At 38.2% G+C, this 20,750-nt stretch overlaps 1 protein-coding gene across 4 annotated transcripts in view; it reads left to right on the top strand.

Moving 5' to 3' along the window:
• The window catches only part of DROSHA (drosha ribonuclease III), a 150,669-nt gene that overhangs the window by 116,678 nt on the left and 13,241 nt on the right, over positions 1-20,750 (top strand). For all 4 annotated transcript variants that reach the window (XM_037799026.1, XM_037799023.1, XM_037799025.1 and 1 more), the window contains 4 exons: positions 317-387; positions 12,135-12,179; positions 13,770-13,927; positions 14,922-15,027. In XM_037799026.1, coding sequence (XP_037654954.1) covers positions 317-387; positions 12,135-12,179; positions 13,770-13,927; positions 14,922-15,027 — 380 coding nt within the window. The remainder of the gene's footprint in view (positions 1-316; positions 388-12,134; positions 12,180-13,769; positions 13,928-14,921; positions 15,028-20,750) is intronic.

Raw genomic sequence — 20,750 nt, 5'->3', positions numbered from 1 at the left:
TTAGCATTTTTCATAAAATCAAGTACTTATTCCCTTAACAAGGGTCATACCCATACTCTCCATGATAGTTCGCATTTGGCCCCTTTTATTTGTATTATATTTATATTTTAGTAAATTGAATTTTGTATTTCAGTCTAATTTATAAAACAAAGCATAACTCAAAGAGGGAAACCATTGCCGTTAAAAAATTGCTTCTCATCTTGTCAGTTTATCTGTGAGTAGGTTTTGGTTTGCCTTTTTGCTTTTTATAGAGATATGTAATTTTCTCTGAATATTAATGCACCCTTCCTTTTGGCATACTCTTCCTTTTATCTAGGGGCTGTTTACTTGGAGGGAAGCCTGGAGGAAGCCAAACAGTTATTTGGACGCCTACTCTTTAATGATCCGGTATTTGTCTTGAATCATTTGATTTTTCTCAGTTATATATCATTACAGAAGATTTTATTTCAACTGGTTTTTGTTTTTCGAAGACAGTAGGGGAGAAAAAAATATCCATTTAGATGGTAGGTTTCAAGTACACTAAACATAGCTTATTCAGTCAACTGTTAGAAATTGGAAAGCTCTGTAGATATTTACAGTAGGAGTTGTTTTTCTTCTATTTGAAACACTATCTTCATGGTCACTTATAAATTAAATACGAATATGAATACAATAGGATTTTACTTCCTTTTGGAGTATCTTGAAGTTAATTATGATTTTATATTTTATAATCATTGGGTACCTACCCCATACAGTCTTCATTGAAGTTATAGCCCTGTTTATTGATTTATTTTTATACAAATTATATAGACTGGATAAATGTATATTTAGTTTAGAAAGTTAGTTCATGGGGAGTGTCTGAGAGCTATGAATAGAGAATATGGAAGTACTTTTTTTTTTTTAGCAAATTATAGTTTAAGAAAAAATGTTACATTCTAAAATAGTTTCTGTTGTTACTAAAGCTATTAATATTGCTGGAGATACCTTTTTAATCCCATATGTAATAGAGCATACTTGATGCTTTTTTGTACCAAAACAAGTCAATTTAACATTTAAAGAGGCAACTCTATTCCAAATTGAAATTTCATTATAATTGAATGAAATAGCCCTCATGGAGCAATAAAGAACATCGGAAGCCAGTGTCTTACGGCTTTGTGAAACCTTCAGTTTAAGTGGCTGTCAGATGTTCTTACTGGATTACTTAGGCTATTTTTTTTTTTTTTTAATATAAAAGAATCAGTAGTTTTGAAAATGTGACATGGATGATGTATGTACCTGAGGATTTGGGGATTTTATTTATTTTCATAGAGATATGTGATCATTTCTGTGTGTGTGAATTTCCTTCTGATGGGGAAATTATATCCAGATATGTCATGTCCCCCATTTTGTCCTATACATATAAACAGTGTGCATCTTGATTTGTGTTTGTAGCAGATGGCATGTGTTTTAGACTTATTCTCGAGTCTTAAAATATCTTTGTTCTGGCCTTTATCTTTTGTTGGCAGTTCCAGCAACCTCTTTACAGGGCTTCCTCCCTCCAGTCTTAACCTGTGTCCTTCCCCCACCCTCCAAGCTCTTTTCTCCCACTCTCATCTATTTCCTGTCCCCTCATCTGTGTTATGCATAGCCCCCTCATCCACTCTGTGCTCCTGTTTTCCTGAATTACGTGCAGTTTTATGTGTTGTGTTCTTAATTACGTGAGAACTTTTGTTTAGATTCTTTTCTCTCTTCAATCTCCTTCCCCCTCTTTCTACTTAGAAGCTTATCTTATATTTCTGGTACTTGGTGCATTAATAAATATTTGTTAAAAGAATGAAACGAATAAATACAAAGCAGACTCTGAAATTTTCTTGCAAATGGAACAACTGAGATTCAGAATTCGTTTTAGAGTGTCTTTTAAGAAACTGTTGGGCTCATTAATATATAGTCTTCCCGCATCAGTGTTTTCAAGTACACAGACTCGGACATTGTAACTCATTTGGCATCTCCATATTGGTTTATATCTGTTAGCTGTGGTATGTAAGAGATGTTGGTGAACCATTGTACTTTTTTGAGTAATGGTGTTGTGAAAGGCTAGTCAGCCAAAGACAGCCAGGGATAAACCTGTAGCCTCAGACAAAGTCAGATTTATTGACTCCATGCAATGAGGGAGGGCACTAACTAGAGGGAGGTGGGAAGGGTCTTTTATAAGACATGGGTTCCTGCCGAATAATTCTGAGGAAGAGCTAGGGGAAGCAGGGATCAATTCTAGACTGGTTACCTTTTCTGAGGCCATACTGGAAGAAGCGAGGGATTAATTTGGAATTGGGTGCTGCCATGAAGCGAGGGCAGTCTGGCAATTGAGTATCCCCAGTAATCTTTATTCAGCAGGTGAGAAATTGCAAAGCAGGTCAGGGGGCAACATTGGAAGAAAGCAGCAGTCACTCAGAGAAAGAGTCATTATAACATTTTACAGCTGTTACAAGACCTTGAAGCTAACATTGTTTCCTGTTAACTTTGCAGCTGGCTTTATTTGTGTCTGTCTTCTCGGCCTGATTAACAGCAGAGCTGTGTTTTTCTTTTTCAGTCTGAACTGGTTTTTCCTCTCTCAGCCCCAGACAGTTTTTGCTCTTTCAGTATTTAGTCTATGTATAACCCTTTATACATTGTTTCATTTTGATCAGTCCAGTGACCCTCTTGGAAAGATAGGAAAGTATTACATAATCTTTACTGTTTTCCCCCCTTTTACTCTTTCTACATCCCTCTGTGTTACAGTACTCCAGATACCTCTGATCCAGACCTTTCTCCAAATCTCTCCAGACCCAAAAATTGCCTTTGGGCCACTGCACATGAGTATTCCACAGACAACTCATATTCAACATGTTTAGGATTTGAATCCATTACTTCTGACCCTCCAACATGTTTTTCCTCCTTTATTTTTATCTTCTAAACCAGAAACCTTAAGGTCCTTTTTGTCCCTAGTCTTTCTTCTCCCCACATCTATTCAATTACAAAATCCTATCAATTGCATCCCAAATATGGTTTGTTCTTGGCCATCCTACTGCTTTGAAACCTCATCTCTCACCCAAACTATTTAACTGGTTATCATTCCTCATCATTCAGATTATCATTCATACTGTGTTTAGTGTTGTTTTCTTTCTTTTTTTGCAGTTTTATTGAGATATATTCATGCACCATATAAACCATCTGAAGTATTGAATCACTGGCTCACAGTATCATAACATAGTTGTGCATACAACCCTATGATCAATTTTAGAATATTTTCATTACTCCAGAAAAGAAATAAAAATAAAAAAAGAAAACCCAAATTCTCCCATACCCCTTATCCCACCACCCGCCCCCATTACTGACTCACAGTATTAATGTAAAACATTTGTCACTGTTGGTGAAAGAGTATTTAAATATTACTGTTAACTATACTCCATAGTTTGCAATATGTACATTTTTCCCCATAAATCCTTCTATTATTAACTCCTCCTAGTAGTGTCATACATTTGTTCTAGTTCATGAAAGAACTTTTTATAATTGTACATTTAATCATGGGCATTGTCCGCCACAAGATTCACTGTGTTATACATTCCCATGATTTAACCTCTAACTTTCCTTCTGATGACATACATGACTCTAAACTTCCCCTTTCCACCACATTCAAACACCATTCAACACTGTTAATTATTCTCACAATAATGCACTACCGTCACCTCTTTCCAATTCCAAATGTTTAAGTTCAAACTGGTTAAGCATTCTGCACATATTAAGCAACGACTCCCAATTCTTTAGCCTCATTCTATATCCTGGCAACCTATGTTCTATATTTTATGTCTATTGAGTTTACGTATTATAATTAGTTCATATCAGTGAGATCATAAAATATTTGTCCTTTTGTGTCTGACTTATTTCATTTAACATAATGTCCTCAAGGTTCATCCATGTTATCGTGTGCTTCAGGACTTCATTCCTTTTTATTGCTGAATAATATTACATCGTTTGTATATACCACATTCTTTTTCCATTCATCTGTTGATGGACACTTGGATTGTTTCCATCTTTTGGCAACTGTGGATAATGCTACTGTGAACATTGATGTGCAGATGTCTGTTTACATCCCTGTTTTCACATCTTCTGGGTATATCCTGAGTAGCAGGATTGTCAGGTCGTAAGGCAATGCTATGCTTAGCTTCCTGAGGAACTGCCAAACTGTCCTCCATGGTGGCTGTACCAATTTACATTCCTACCAGCAGAGAATAGGTGTTCCAACTTTTCTACATCCTCTCCAGCACTAGTAGTTTCCTGTTGTTTAATGGCAGCCATCTAATAGGTGTGAGATGATAACTCATTGTGGTTTTGATTTGCATTTCCCTAATAACTGGTGAAGCTAAACACCTTTTCATGTGCTTTTTAGCCATCTGTATTTCCTCTTCGGAAAAATGTCTATTCATGTCTTTTGCTCATTTTTAAATTGGGTTGTTTGTCTTTTTATTGTTGAGTTGTAGGATTTCTTTACATATTCTGAATACCAAACCCTTATCAGATATGTGTTTTCCAAATATTTTCTCCCACTGAGTTGGTTGCCTTCCCACCATATTGACAAAGTCCTTTGGAGCACTGAAGTATTTGATTTTGAGGAGTTCCCATTTATTTTTTCTTTAATTGCATGTGCTTTGGGTATAAAGTCTAAGAAACTACCACTTATCACTAGATTTTGGAGATATTTCCCTACATTTTCTTCTAGGAGTTTTATGGTATTGATTCTTCTATTTAGGTCTTTGATCCCTTTTGAGTTACTTTGTATAGGGTGTGAGATAGGGGTCCTCTTTCATTCCTTTGGTTATGGATATCCAGTTCTCCCAACACCATTTATTGAAGAAACTGTTCTGTCCCAGTTAAGTGGGCTTGGGAGCCTTATCAAAAATCACTTGTTGACTCTGGAATTTGTTCAGCCCTTGAGTGCAGTCCCCCAAGCCCAGGGTTGGGACAGGGCTGAGAAGGCTTGAAGGGGGCATTGTTCCCACTGCCCAGAGGCAGGTACGAGGCTCGGTGGCACCCAGAGAGACCTGTATCTGGACCAAGATAGCGACCCCTTCACTCTTGCTCCAACCCCAGCAGTCACCCACTGCCCCCGCCCAAGCATGTATGGATTTTGAGACGTGGCCATTTACTTCTCCCAGGAGGAATGGGGGCTCTTTATGAGACTCAGAGACTCCTGTACCATGATGTGATGCTGGAGAACTTTGCAATTATAACATCATTGGGTTGTTGGCATGAAACAGAAAATAAGGAGATACCTTCTGAGCAGACTGTTTCTATAGGAGTATCACAGGTCAGGACTTCAAAAGCAGTTCCGTCCACCCAGAAGGCCCACCACTGTGAGTTTTGTGTCTCATTCCTGAAAGGTATTAGCCAAATCTCTGGCCTTATTAAACATCAGAGAAATATGGAAAATTCTTTACTCACAACTCGAGCCTTAAAAGACACTGGAGAGTGCACTCTGGAGAAAGGGCTAATGAGTGCAGTAAATGTGGAAAACCCTTTAGTTACAAATCCGAACTCATTCACTACCAGAGAGGTCACACGTATTGCTTATGTGGGAACTCCATTACCAGCAAATCCACTCTCACTCAATGCTGGAGAGTTCACATTGGAGAAAAGCCTTATGAGTGCAGCAAATGTGGGAAATCCTTTAGACACAGATATGTCCTTGTTCAACACCAGAGAGTTCACACCAAAGAAAGACCTTATGAGTACAGTGATTGTGGGAAATCCTGTAAACCTACAACTGGCCTCACTGAACATCACAGAATTCACACTGACATAAGGCTGTATGACTGTGGTGAATGTGGGAAGTCCTTTAGCAGTAGATCTGGCCCTTCTCAACACCAGAGAGTTCACACTGGAGAAAGGCCTTATGAGTGCAGTGATTATGGGAAATCCTTGAGATGCAAGTCTGAGCTCTTTGAACATCATGGAATTCACACTGGCCCAAGGACTTTTGAGTGCAGTGGTATAGGAAATCCTTTAGAAAAAGCTCTAACCTCATTCGACATTGGAGAGGTTATAGTGGAGAAATGCCTCACGAGTCCAGAGAATGTGGGAAATCCTTCACCCTTCATCACCACCCTTGTTTGACACTAGAGTGGTCATGATGGAGGAAGGTATAGATGTGCATAGAATACTGTTTTCCTTGTTCAGCATAATGATACTGGAGAGTCCTCGTGAGGGATTTGAACCTCACACCTCAAAACATCCACATTGAGATTTCCTGTGATTTCCAGATATGTGGGAAGCTTTAAGGAACTACATTGCACTCTCTTATATATCCAGGACCCTTGCCAGAGTTAGGTCATTTCCCATTTTGTGGCATAAGCCATTTCACCACTGCACCCAGGCAGGGTCGGCACAGCAAGCAAAACTTGCCATCCAACATTTTCAGGGAAGCAGACTTCTGTGCTTGGAGGAAATCAGGAGCAGCCTCATTCCCTGCTCTGTGAACTAGTTAGGACACAGACCTGACCCAGTTTTGGCTGAGAGGGTATGCTATCTGCTGTCAGCTTGCAGAGAAAGATAACCCTTTTCAGGGACATTGTTGATCTCACATAATGCTTGTGCCAGTTTGAATGTATTATGTCCCCCAGAAAAAGCCATATTCTTTGATGCAATCTTGTGGGGCAGACATAATAGTGGGGATTAAGTTGGAATGTTTGGATTAGGTTGTTTGCATGGAGATGTGCCCCACCCAGCTGTGGGTGGTGACTCTGGTGGGATACTCCCATGGAGGCGTGGCCCCACCCATTCAGGGTTGGCCTTGATCAGTGGAGCCATATAAATGAGCTGTCTGAAAGAGAAGGAATGGAGTGCAGCTGTGAGTGACGTTTTGCAGAGGAGCAAGCTTGCTGGAGAGGAACGTCCTGGGAGAAAGCCATTTTGAAACCAGAACTTTGGAGCAGATGCCAGCCATGTGCCTTCCCAGCTAACAGAGGTTTTCCAGATGCCATTGGCCATCTTCCAGTGAAGGTACCCGATTACTGATGTGTTACCTCGGACACTTTACGGCCTTAAGACTGTAACTGTATAGCCAAATAAACCCCCTTTTTATAAAAGCCAATCTATCTCTGGTGTTTTGCATTCCTCAGCATTAGCAAACTAGAACAATGCTGATAATGGATTTTTCCAGCCTCAAGTCACCAATGCAGAAACCACCTGCCTCTAATTGCTCTGGTTTGTGCAATAAGGAAGACCTTCATTTTTAGCCACCACTTAATCTATTCACTGTGTGTGGAGTGGTTTGAAAACAGAATTGGGCCCTGCCAGCATGAAGGGGTAAATAACTTTTTGGGAAGTCCAAACTTTTTGTGCCTCAGCTATGGCAGTATAAATGCAGAAAATAGTTCTCCAGTTTTGGCCTAATTGGCATTGCCACCCAAGGCTTCGTTAGGGAAGACTGCAAGACTTTGTTGCCTAGGTGCCAGGATTCTGTGCAGGCTCAGAGATCATCCTGAAGATGGGCAGTTGTGACAATCTCTAGTGCTTCTGAGAACTGCATGAATACTTTCTCTTGTTCACAGGGGATTTCATGTAATGCCCAGCACTGTTGAGGGGAATCTCTTCTCCATGTTCTGCAAAGGAGCCCGGTTTCCTGATGTCCGAATGCAGTAAGCAAGTGTCACTAGTTGTGAGATTACAGGGGCCATAATTGATACAGAAACTCTGGATTAATAGGGCATGGATGAGACTGCCTCAAATGAGATGCACTCTCCCAAAAGTGCTTCCATGATTGTTCCAGTCAGTATGGCTGGGTGAGATCAGTGTGCACAGAAATTCTCAGTATCTCCAAGCTTGTGTATTTCCTGTAGCAAAGATCATTGTAAGAGAAAATAATCTAAAGGTTTTGTGGATTCCTGTAGCCTCTCTGGGCTGTCCACTGTAAGGTCATTGCTGAACTAGCATGACAATGATAGAGGCATGGATGATCCCATAGACTAGAAATATGGCTTTTGTGACCGAGCCAGCATTCCGGTTGACTCAGGTGGAAAATGCCTTCATTGCTTTGCCAGTATTTGCTGCCGCTAAGATAAGCCTGCCCTCCCAGGAAGAATGGTTTGGTCAGTATAGGTAGGGATGCAAACCGGATTTTCTTGAAAGAGTGGGAAATCTAGATTTTTATTTTGAGCCATTTTTAAACTGTTTTTTTGTTTGTTTTGGTTTATTTATTGATTGATTTTTGTATAACACGTTTTAAGCATAAAATTGATGTTCGGCACACATGGAATGCCATGAAACCATCATCACAATTGTGGTAATGAACATACCTGTCACCTGCATATTTACTTTGTGCTCTTTTACCATTTCTTTCTCTCTGCCTTCCCTGGCCCCCCAGGCAAACATTGATTTAATTTTTTTATAGTAGAGTAGTTTGTATTTTCTAGAATTTCATATAATTAGAGTCCTAAAGTGTTCACTCATTTTTATTGTTTCCATCATGCAGTATAACTTACTGAGAGTCATCAGTGATGCTTATGTAATTAGTTTGTTATTTTATTGTTGAGTAGTATTCAGTTCTATAGATACGCCACATTTGTTTATCCATTCATTTGTTACATGTGTTTATGGTCACTTGGGTTATTTCCTTTTTATTGGCTATTGTAGGTAAAGTTGCCATGAGCATATTCATATAAAAAAATCAATTGACCATAGATCTGAGGATTTATTTCTGAATTTTCAATTTGATTCCATTGATCAATATGTCTGTATTTATGCCAGTACCATGCTGTTTTGACCACTGTGGCTTTATAATAAGCTTTAAAGTCAGGAAGTGTGATACCCACCCCCCTCCCCACCCCACACACTTTAGTCTTCTTTTTCAAGATGTTTTTAGCTATTTGAGGTCCTTACCCCTTCCATATAAAATTTATCGTTAGCTTTTCCATGTCTGCAAAATAGTCTGTTGGAATTTTGATTGGGATTGCATTGACTCTGAAGAGGAATTTGGGTAGAATTGACATCTTAACGACATTTAGCCTTCCAGTCCATGGACACAGGATGTCTTTCCATTTATTCAGGCCTTCTTTGATTTCCTCTAGCAGGATTTTGTAGTTTTCTGTGTACAAGTCCTTTACATCCTTGGTTAAGTTTATTTCTAGATATTTGATTCTTTTATTTGCTATTGTAAATGGAATTTTTTTCTTGATTGCCTCCTTGGATAGCTCATTACTCATGTATAGAAACACCATTGATTTTTGCATGTTGAGTTTGTATCCTGCCACTTTGCTGAACCATTTATTAGCTCAAGTAGCTTTGTTGTCATTTTTTTGAGGATTTTCAAAATATAGGATCGTGTCCTCTGCAGATAGTGACAGTTTTCTTTCTTTCCAATTTGGATGCCTTTTATTTCTTTTTCTTGCCTAATTGCTCTAGCCAGAACATCTAGCACAATGTTGAATAGCAGTGGTGACAGTTGGCATCCTTGTCTTCTTCCCTGTCTTAAAAGGAAAGCTGTGGATTTTTCTTATATGCCCTTATCATGTTGAGGAAGTTTCCTTTGATTCCTACTTTCTGAAGTGTTTTTTTTTTCCTGAAAGGATGCTGAATTTTGTCAAATGCCTTTTCTGTGTCAATCAAAATGATTATGTGGTTTTTCCTTTTTGATTTGTTAATGTAGTATATTACATTAATTGATTTTCTAGTGTGGAACCACCCTTGCATACCTTGGATAAAACCCACTTGGCTTTGGTGTTTATGCTGTTGAATTCGACTTGCAAGTATTTTGTTGAGGATTTTTGCATCTGTATTCATTAGAGAGATTGGTCTGAAGTTTTCTTTTCTGATAGTATCTTTATCCATCTTTGATTTCTTTACCACCTAACAAAATCTAAACTACCTACACACCATAGTAATTAAAATAGTTTTGGGCTTACTTTGAGACATACTACTTATATGATTTAGTGTCCTGCTTTTGATTATTTTCATCTGTTAATTTGCAGATTTCTTCTTCTTCTTCAGGATACCTCAAGTCACTTTGTCTCTTTGAAGCTCTATCTCCACCCCCAGGCAGAGTTTTCCTAGCCCTTAAATATATTGCCAGTTTAGAACTTACTTACCTACATTCTGCTCTACTAAACTGTGACCCCTTTGAGTACAGGGATACTGTTTTATTCATCTTAGTAACCTGATACATTAATAGGTATTCAGTAAAAATATGTTGCATGAATGAATCACCCAGTGAGTGCCCAAGGTCCTTGAACTAATGAATGGTGCAACAGGGATTCTAATGGGGATCTTTTCCAGTATATTTTCCTTGACACTGAAGTACAGAAGCACCCTATGACAGAATGCAGGGTGGATTAAATAAATGGAAATGAGGTGAAAGCAGTTGAAATAGTCCAGTTGTTAGGCATTATGCTGTTGGGCAAGATGGGTGATAGTGGACAACAAAGGGAAATCACAATATTTTGAGTGAAAAACATGAAGGAGAAAGATGAATTAAGATGTCCTTGAGAATTTTGAGCTTTGAAAATTGGGATTGGTCAGAAGAGGAGAGTTGTTTTTCATTGTTGCTGTTGTCCTATCATCATCAATAGTAGTGTTTTCTATGTACTAGTACTGGGCTTAGTGCTTTGATGTGCTGCTCACTGAGCTATCAGAGAACACATCGAAATAGATGCTATGATTATCTTCATCTTACACTTGAGGAAATGGAGGCTTAGAAATGTTAACTAACTTCTCAAAATGGAATCAGGATTAAACCCAGGGAGTCATTCCCAAGCCTTCAGTCTTTCCCAAAACTCTTTTTCCCTAGTTTAAGGTGAAAGGTGAGAAATTATTATTTGGTCCTGTTAGATATGAGGTAAAGAATGCCCATTAAGGCACTGAGAGTTATAGGCTTGTAGCTTAGATGAGAGATCAAAAGTGCAGCAGAGATGGATAAGTAATCCAAATTGAGGTAGTGAGTAAAGGGATGAGAAAGCTGGAATTCTCTAGAGGAGAGGACAGTGAGTAGGCCAGGCCTGGGGCTGGAGTCTGATCAGTGTTCCCTTAGGGTGTAGGAGGAAGAAAAGGAAGCACTGAGAGAGAGCAGAGGAAGTTGTAAGAAGGAGTGACATTTAATGCAGTTCATGCTACTGAGAATTCAAGGGAAAGGTTATTAAATTGGTCAAGAGAAATTCTTTAAAGTGCCTTAAAGGAACTGTTTGGTATTTAAACACTTTTTTAAAATATTGGCAAAATAAAAATAGCACTGAATTATATATGTGAATGTGGTTAAAAGGGGAAATTTTAGTTGTATATATGTCACTAGAATAAATTTTTTAAAAAATGTGAACAAAATAAAAATAAATACAAAAAACAAAAATCCTAAGCATTTTTAAAAGATTGTATAAAAAAAAGTTAGGTATTTTATTTCACTCTATCATGTGTGTCAAAAGTGATATTAAATTTTCCTGTTCTCCCCCCAAAAAAAGACTTTTTAAAAATATCTTTGTCCTTGTTTTCAAACAGAGCCTTTTTAGGCTCCCTATAGTATAAAGCTGAAGGAAAAAAACACTGTAATTTTGAGGAAGTTCTAATTATAACTGCCTCTAGATTGAACTCAGAGGATGAAATAAGGTATTAAGGTTTTCCATGAAATTCATTCATTCTCATATTTCAAGTAGGTGTTTGTAGTGACCCACAATTATGGTGTGATCTCATAAAAGTAAGAGCTATAAATTGGGTATGGGGTGTTTCCACTCCATATTTAAACAGGACTTTATATGATAATGAATTAATGCCTAAAATAAAGGACATTTGAAATGATTTTCAGTTAGAAAAGACACAACTGATGCACATTTCTGGGGAATGGTGAGCTACAAAATAAAATTAAAACAGCCGCTTATTAGAGTAAGCAGATGTGTAACTTTTAGTTTTAAAAAGTATCTTTGACTTTTTGGAGGTAGAGGTGGCTCTTTTCCTGCCCAGTTTAAAAGGTTAATTAGAGTCACTAAAGGCAGTTTGAGTGGTGAATACACTTAAAAAAAAATTAGTTTGCCAGCACTATTGAATTTGCAATAAGTGGAGGTAGCATCTGAAATAGTTCAGTATTTCAAATAATGACATTTTATTTAGTGCTCTAGAGTGTGTTGAATAGCTCCCCTGAGCATTCAAGGTATCACTTCATTTTCCAGGATCTGCGTGAAGTCTGGCTCAATTATCCTCTCCACCCACTCCAGGTAAGTAAGACCTTCCTGTCTGCAGTGAGCTTTATAACTCCAGGTACTCATTTTACTTTGGTTGCTTTTTTTCCTCTCCCCCTTTGTCTTTGGATTCCCTTTAGTGGCATCATAAGTTGTAGCTGTGGTGTCAGAACTGGGAATCCTTGGAACCAATATTAAAATGCAATCATGCACTTGTGTTTGTGTGGCTTGGGATGGTTGGAAAGCACCATCCATCACAAGGCGGAAAAAGCTGCTTGTGTAATTGTTTGCCAAAAAAAATTTAGAAGTGATTTTCAAAGCATTATATTTGACTCCGGTATGTCTACATGCCTGCTGTTGCAGGGAAAATAATATCCAAGCAAGTCTGGGCTTACTGAAAAAGTAGAAAAAATACTAAATTAGCATTGCTAAATTGTAACTCATTTGGATCTTAGAGCTTGAGGGCTTTGACTGAGTGCTTAAAACATATTATGTATTAAAAACTTAGCATAGTGTGATGGCTTCTTACTCCAGATTTGAGGGTTTAAAAGATCTGTACATGATGATACCCTTTTCCCTAGTCAGTTCTAGAAATTTTTACTATTCATTGTTTTTACTTTTGTTTTATTTTGGAGACAGAGTGCTTATGCACATGTATATATGTGTACACATATACATGTATGTGTTAATATACATATATACATATATGTATATACATATATAAACATAAATATATATAAGAATAATCACTGTGGCTGTACTCTCTCATGAAAGACTTTACAGTAATAAATGGCATTAATTCAGATACTTTAAAATATTTTATTAATAAAAAATACTTCAGAGTTGCCCAAAGTTGTTGAAAATGTTAATTTTAATACTTTTCATGATTGCTCTCTGATAGTTTCAAAAGACTCATTGTTAATGTGGAACACCTGTCTAGTTGTATAATCATCTCCAATATAGGCTGAATCCAATATTAATGACGCTCATTCACCAAAATAGGTTGCTCCCTAGAAGGCACACAATGGCAAAGTTACTCTAATGCAATGGTTCTCAAAAAGTGATCCCCAGACCAGCAGCATCCACACCACTTGGTAACTTGTTAGAAAAGTTCTTGAGCCCCACTCCAGACATAATGAATCAGAAATTCTGGAGGTAGGGCTGAGCTATCTGTGGTTAACAAGCCCTGATAAACACCAAGGTTTGAGAACCACTGCTTTGTTAGATATATATGTGTGTGTGTGTGTGTGTGTGTGTGTATGTATGTATGTGTGTGTGTGTGTGTGTGTATATATATATATATATATTCTCTACCAGCTCTTCTTCGGTTTGCATCTTCCTTAGAGATTTAGTATAATGTTTGGGATTTTGAAGAGTACTTGTGTACAGTACTTGGCCTTGAAATTTGATAGGAGATTGGAAAATATTATTTGAGCCTTCTTTAAATATTAGGTTTGTTTGTCATTTTAAGAGATGAGGACGAAGCTTCTGTGTTCTATTGGCATTTCAGATATTTCTGCCTATGGGAGAAGGAATTTTACAAAATACTATCTATCCTAGAATTGGTAATTACTCTTGTTAATCAAAAACTGCACATGATTTTTATTTATTTCTATTCTCCTGTAGTTGCAGGAACCAAATACTGATCGACAACTTATTGAAACTTCTCCAGTTCTACAGAAACTTACTGAGTTTGAAGAAGCAATAGGAGTGATTTTTACTCATGTTCGACTTCTGGCACGAGCATTCACATTGAGAACTGTGGGATTTAACCATCTGACCCTGTGAGTTATAAGTACCATTTAGACGAGGCAGTCCCAAACTTTTGCTATATATATGCCCTTCAAAGGAATTGGGATTTCAAATGTAGTCCAGGAAAAGTCACATTGTGAGATGGATGAGCAGCCAGCCATGGGAGTGAAGCAGGGGACTTGCTGCAATCCAGTATTTTTGATCCCGTTTTCTTGCAACTTGCTTCTTTATGATGTATAGGGAAATTGTGAGAGAAGTAAAAACCTTTTTCTATGAAGGGTCAAAAATATTTTAGGCCTTGTGGGCCCTGTGGTCTCTGTCACAATTCATCTCTGCTGTAGTAGTGCAAAAGCAGCCATAAATAAAGCCTAAATGAATGAGCATGGCTATGTTCCATTAAAATTTTATTTACAAAAACAGGCCAGGGCCTGGATTTGGCCCTCTAATACCTGCTCTAGATCAATGATTTGAAGATGAGCTAGTGAAATAACTATAAGAGAATAACCAAAATCTTATTTCTTTGTGAGTTATTTTTTATTCCATTTTTGCCTTTTCCCCTGCCCCCACAGCCAAATATTACTGTAAAGATTAAAAAGTCCTATCATGGATTTTTTTTTTTTTTTTTTAGCATCCTTAAATTTTATTTCAGGTCCAAATAGTGGAGTATATGTTTCAGTAGAGCAGTAAAGATTTAGTAAAGAAAATTCTTGGCCTTTTTGCTTTGCTTTGTTCCAGTGTTGCTATTCTTGTCTGTATTATACCTCATTTTTCAATGCTGACCAGCTTCTGACCAAGCACCATTAACCAATCTTTATTTTAGCCACTGTTTAACCCTTAAATAGTACTCACTTTAGTCGTCTTTGAAACTCAACCTATAGTGACTCAGATCTTGCCTCAATTGAGGGGACTTAGGAAATCATATTTAGTTTTGTGCTTTAAAGCAAAATGATGCCTATAAACATTCTGGATTTTTTTGACATCCACAAATGGTTATTGATCTCTTCACATTGATGTTTGTTTTTTCAGAGGCCACAATCAGAGAATGGAATTCCTAGGTGACTCCATAATGCAACTGGTAGCCACAGAGTACTTATTCATTCATTTCCCAGACCATCACGAAGGGCACTTAACTGTAAGTGTGTATAAAATAGCTCCCTCCAATAAGGTTGGTGTATAATAGAGAGCAAAGACAAGAATAAGTCAAATATATATTTATATAATTGATGACTCAGTTCTCAGTGACTTGAGCACATCATCTGGCTGTCTTCATTTCATTGTAAATATTGTACATAAAGCAACATGTGATAAAATGTTAATACACCTTCATTTAACGATCACCTACTTTGCACAAGATATTGAGCTGGGCTGCATTGAGGAGAGCAAAGATTAGCTGATATTGAGTCTATCCATAAGTTTAAGAACTATTAGAAGAGATTAAAAGTGTAAATAACTACAAATATTATACTATGTATACAATACATACATACACACACTGTAAAAAGTGTAAAGAGGTAACTATAAATACAAAGTAGAAGATGTTAAATATTATCTGCATTTGTGCTGTTTAGGACAAGATAAGATTTCTTATCTTAGCTGTGGAGTTCAAAGAAGGCGTCATGGATTTGGTAATTTTGTGCTAGGCTTTTTAAGATGGGTAGGATTTGGCCATTGAGAGTTAGTGGGAGGAATTCTGTGCAAGGGCATACCACATATCAGGACTGCAGAAACAAGGGCCTGACATGAAAAATCAGAAGGTAGAGAGGCAGTGGGGCTCCATTTGACTAGGGCATAGAGGAGTTGAAAGGAGTCATAGAGACAAGGTATGATTATGAACAAAGTGAAATGGTCCCCATTCTTCCCACTTTTGTTTCATTTTACAGAACTTTATTGAGCTTTTTTTTGTTTATTGCCTACTATTTTTACTCTGTGAAACCAATCAATAATATAACTGGAATGGTGGAGAAAACATACGTAGAAGCTAGTCATGTTCTCTCAAGGCATAAGGAATAAACTTTGAGAAGTCCTTCTAGAATTAGGCATTGAGAAGATAAATACTTTATTGGGCCAAGAAAAATAGTAGTGTACCTTAAGATATTTTGTTAGTATATACTATCTTCTTTTTTATACTTAAAGCAGACGATGAAGGTCTTTCATACTTGGCATTTTACAGTTTTTATTCATGTTTCCCTTTGAATAGAATTGGATTCTATCTCTTTAACTGTGAACACTGGAAATAGTTCATGTGAGACAGAAATATTGGAATTAGGATGAATATGGTGATTTGGCTATGTTTAGATATAATTTTTCAGCAGAATTTCTAAGCCTAACAAAGGCTGGTCCTTCCATTCATTCACTCAACAAATAGTTATTGAACTCTTACTATGTACCATATACCATTGTAAGTGCTGAAGAATCAATAGTATGCTTATTTTAAATTTGATTTTAAATCAACAGTTTGATTACCATTTAAAGTTAACTACCTTTGGATGGACAGAAGTCTTTTCTTCCTGAATGAATATTAAATTCTTAAGAAAATATGAGTATTTACCATAAATGAATTAGTCTCTGGAATATGACATTACATTAGGGAAACAGCAAATGCTTGTTTGGTGTCTCTTCCCTTAGAGAATAGATTTTGTAGGTGTCAGAGTGTATGGTTGGTCTCAGAAATGGACAAACCAAGCCAAATAGCTTGAAATTCATTCGTTTAATGGCCATTTAGAAGCCTCCATTGAAAATGTGTGGTCTAAATATACACACTTATCCCATATTCCTGCAAAATTAGTCATGAACTATAGGATCTTATGGAGATGGAATATTATAGATCAACAAATTTGCTGTTTCCCTCTTGCTCACTACCTGGGCTCTGCAGTCTCCAGCCCCACCCGACCCCCACCCCTTTCCCTCTTTGCAGTTGAACAAATAATGAAACCAAAACTCAGAAAGGCAAGTTACGTGCCCAAGGTCTAGATAAAGGTATAACCAGGACTATTTCTATGCTAGCAACTCCTGTTTTGTGGTCTTTCCAAAGTCACTTCCAATGCCATTAATAGTTTTATCCCAAATGTGTTTATCAGTCTTGCTCTCTTAAAATTGGAGAGTTTTTGACTAGTTTATTAGAAAGTTGTTAGCAAATGACAAAATTGTGATACAATATATTCATAGAAAGCTTTGGTAGTAATCAACAGTACCAACAGATCTGCTGGCAAAACATAGATGGTCTGTCATAAGTTAAATACATTTTTAAAAACATGTTAATTTTCATCCAATATTGACACAGTTGCTCCGTCTGTCCTTGAAACATTGTTTTTCTCTGGCTTCTATCATGCTGCACTTACCTAGTTTTTGAAACTCTTACCTCTTTAGCTACTCTTTCTTAGTCTCCTTTGCAAACTTTCTTTATTTTACATAGCTAATAACTATTCATATATCTGAAAGGATCAGTGCTAGGCTATCTTTTCTTCTTTCTCCAGTTTCTCCTAGGTAATCTTTGTGCATGTGTATCATCAATTTCACTCTCTAGGCATATGACCTACAAACTCATCTCTCCGGTCTCATCCCTTTTCTGAGCTCCAGTCCCAGCTGCCTCAAGTATCTCTTGCTATCTTTTCTTCTTTCTCCAGTTTCTCCTAGGTAATCTTTGTGCATGTGTATCATCAATTTCACTCTCTAGGCATATGACCTACAAACTCATCTCTCCGGTCTCATCCCTTTTCTGAGCTCCAGTCCCAGCTGCCTCAAGTATCTCTTGAATTTATCTTCTTCTGCCCGCCTGTCTCTAACCTACCAACCTCTCTCACCTGGAACACTGCAGTAATTTCTGCATGGCTTTCAAAATGTTACAGGAATGGGATTAATAAAGAGACTAGTTAGAAGACGTGTTGTTTATTAAATTGCAAAGGATTGGAATCTGTGGTTATGTTGTTGTATCTCTACAAAGTACAAGGTGGTGAAACATGAAAGGAATGGGATCCCTGGGTCCACAGCTTTTCCCCTGGAATGTATGCTGCTATTCAAAAGGCTTGCCTTTGCCTTTCTTGTCAGTATTTTGATTCACTCCTATGATGGACAGTTTCCCAGGCAGAAATCCTTCAGTAGGTCTAGGTTTCAGGCCTGTTTAAAGTCATTTTTGCAGCTTCCTTCCACCTTAGTCTTCCTGTATCATCCCTTATCCCCATTCTTTTCAAAACCAGTCTCCTCTGACTACACTAGCCGTTCATCCTCAGCCCCTTTGTTGTTCCTCTTCATCTCCCAGCCTCTTCACACTGGAGTGCCCCAGTTCTCTGTCGTCAGACCTCTGCTCTTCTTTACCGACTTCCACTCCACAAGTGACCTCATTCTGTCTGTCTCATGGCTTTGAATTCCATCTGTACACCACTTCCTAATTGATGCCTTCAGCCTGTACCTCTCCTCCGAACTCCAGCTCATTTTTCTATCTACCTACTCAAAGCCTTACTTGGATTTCTGATTGACATCCCAAGCCTAACATGTCCGAAACACCCCTCCCCCCCCAAACCTGATTCTCTCTCAGAGTTCTCTGTATCAATAAGGGTACTCAGGTTTAAAAACTTGGAGTCATCTTTATCTCTTCTCTTTCGTGTTATACTCCCCCCGTCCCCCAACCACCAGTACATCCAATTGATTTTACTTTCAAGATATATCCTGAATCTGACCATTTCTTACCAGATCTACTGTTAACACCCTGGCCCAAGCAACTGTTATCTCTCCCCTAAATTTCAGCTAAAGCCTCCCAACTGGTTCCGCACACCCCTCCACCACCAACCCAGTCTATTTTCAGCCCAACAGCTGGAGGAATCATTTCTAAAGGGAAGTCAGATTACAACCTTCCTCTGCACAAAACCTTCCAAAGGCTTCCCATCTCACTCAGAGTGAAACACTACACTGATAGTCATCTACAATACCCTGTATGACTTAGCTCCCTAGTGTTGTCTTCGACTTTGTCACCTGAACTCTTCTCACTGGCCTCCTTGTGGGTCCTGTAGGACACTAAGCAAGCCCTTGCCTTGGGCCTTTGTGCTTGCTGTTTCACCTGGCTGCACCTCACCTTGGTTATCTCTGTGTCCAAATTCCTCATCTCCTTCAGGTCTCTGTTCCAATGGCATCTTATCAGTAAGGCCTTCTTTTAACCCATGCTGCTTAAGTAGGCAACCTCTTCCCCTTGTCGCTAACCCTCCTCTCCCAGCCTGTAACCACATCTCCCTTTTCTCCTTTCTTTTTCTCCTTTTTCTTGTTTACTGTCTGCCTCCTCTTTCCAGAATGTGAACTGCACAAGGGCAGGACTTTTTGTTTTCTTCATTCCAGATCCCCTGGTCCTTGGAGGGTTCCTGGCATATCAGTATTCAGCAAATACACTTTGAGCAAATGATTATCATTTCTCAGCTTAATACTCTTCATTTGTTCTTTAGGTAGTGACTGAAGATCTTTTCAAGGCCCTGAGTGGTCTGGCCCTGTCCACCTGCCCAGTCTTATGTCACACCTTTGTCTCCACCCTCTGCACCTTCACACTGGCCTGCTGTGCCTTTCTCCTCACCCCTTCCTGCCACAGGGCCTTTGTACATGCTGTTTTCCTGCTTCCAGCCCTCACTCTCATCTGCCTGATTATTTCCTACTACTCATTTAAATGTAACTTCTGGCATGATTCTGAATGCAGGGGAAACTTTATTGCCCCCAGTCAAAATTCTCTGTTCTTTTCCTTAATGGCACTTATTTCATTTTGCCCACCCTACTAGACTAGAAGGTCTAGGAGAGCATGTTTTTGTTGGTTACTATATTCCATCAGTGCCTGGCCTATGATAGGCTATCTTACATATTTAGTAAATAAGTAAAAGAATGAGCGTTTTACAGGTAGTAAGTAGCATGTTGTTTTACAGGTAAGGGAAGAAGCTGAAAACTTATTTATAGGTGTCTAAGTGTTAAAATTAATGTAAGAAATGTGGAGGACTACTTAATGCAGTTTCATTCTTTGTGGGGGAGATTACAAATTATGCATTATTGTGATTTAAAACACGCAGCTACATAAATTCACACTGGAATATTTTACAGGGAATAAGGGCAATTGAGCATATGAAATTGTGGTTTTGGTTTTGAATACTGATAGGAAAAATGTGTTGTTCTTTAAGGTGGGTTTTGAAAAATACCTATTGGGAAGGCATGCTGTGTTTATGTAATTTTTCTAGGATAACTCAATGTGAATTGGGATGTAGAGGGAAGAAGTTCTGTTTCATAGACTGAAGATTTTGTTTCTGAGGTTTGTGCCCACTCAGTAGGTAAACAGTGAGAGCATCTCAAAGAAAGGATTTACTGAGACTGGAAAGCCTGTCTTGTCACACTGCAGATTTTAAGCCATGAGTTTTCTCCTCTGTATCATTCTTCTCTCTTAGCCTTAACTGTGTTGCACCCAGTTCAAATAGCTGCTAATCCCCAGGCCTACTTTGTGCAAGCCACTGTGACCAGTGGTGGTGCACACCAGCAAGACAGACTTGGGAAATTTTCATTTTTAGAGGAATGATTTGGAATAGTGAAAAAGACAGCAAGGATTACAAATAAAAGGTTTGAGAACCAGTGATCTAATCCCCCCCTGCTGCCGCCAGACAGTACTAAGCATAAATCATTCAGACAAACAAGTATCGTATCTGAAAGATCTGCTTGAGAAGATAGATTCCACAGCCTTCTTCAGTAACCTGTTTCAGAATTTCTCCCTCACCAACATAATTTGACTCTTTGTACCTGACCTGAATTCCTCCTGTGATCGTTTCTGTATCTTTTCTTTTATTGTCATGGGAAATGGAGGCCATCTGGCTACCACTCTTGGTGTAATAGACCTGTGTGGCACAT

The sequence above is a fragment of the Choloepus didactylus genome, chromosome 11 (genome assembly GCF_015220235.1).
Source record: "Choloepus didactylus isolate mChoDid1 chromosome 11, mChoDid1.pri, whole genome shotgun sequence".
Lineage (NCBI taxonomy): Eukaryota > Metazoa > Chordata > Mammalia > Pilosa > Megalonychidae > Choloepus > Choloepus didactylus.
The sequence above is the reverse complement of the archived record's forward strand: the minus strand, read 5'-3'. Positions and strand labels throughout refer to the sequence as shown.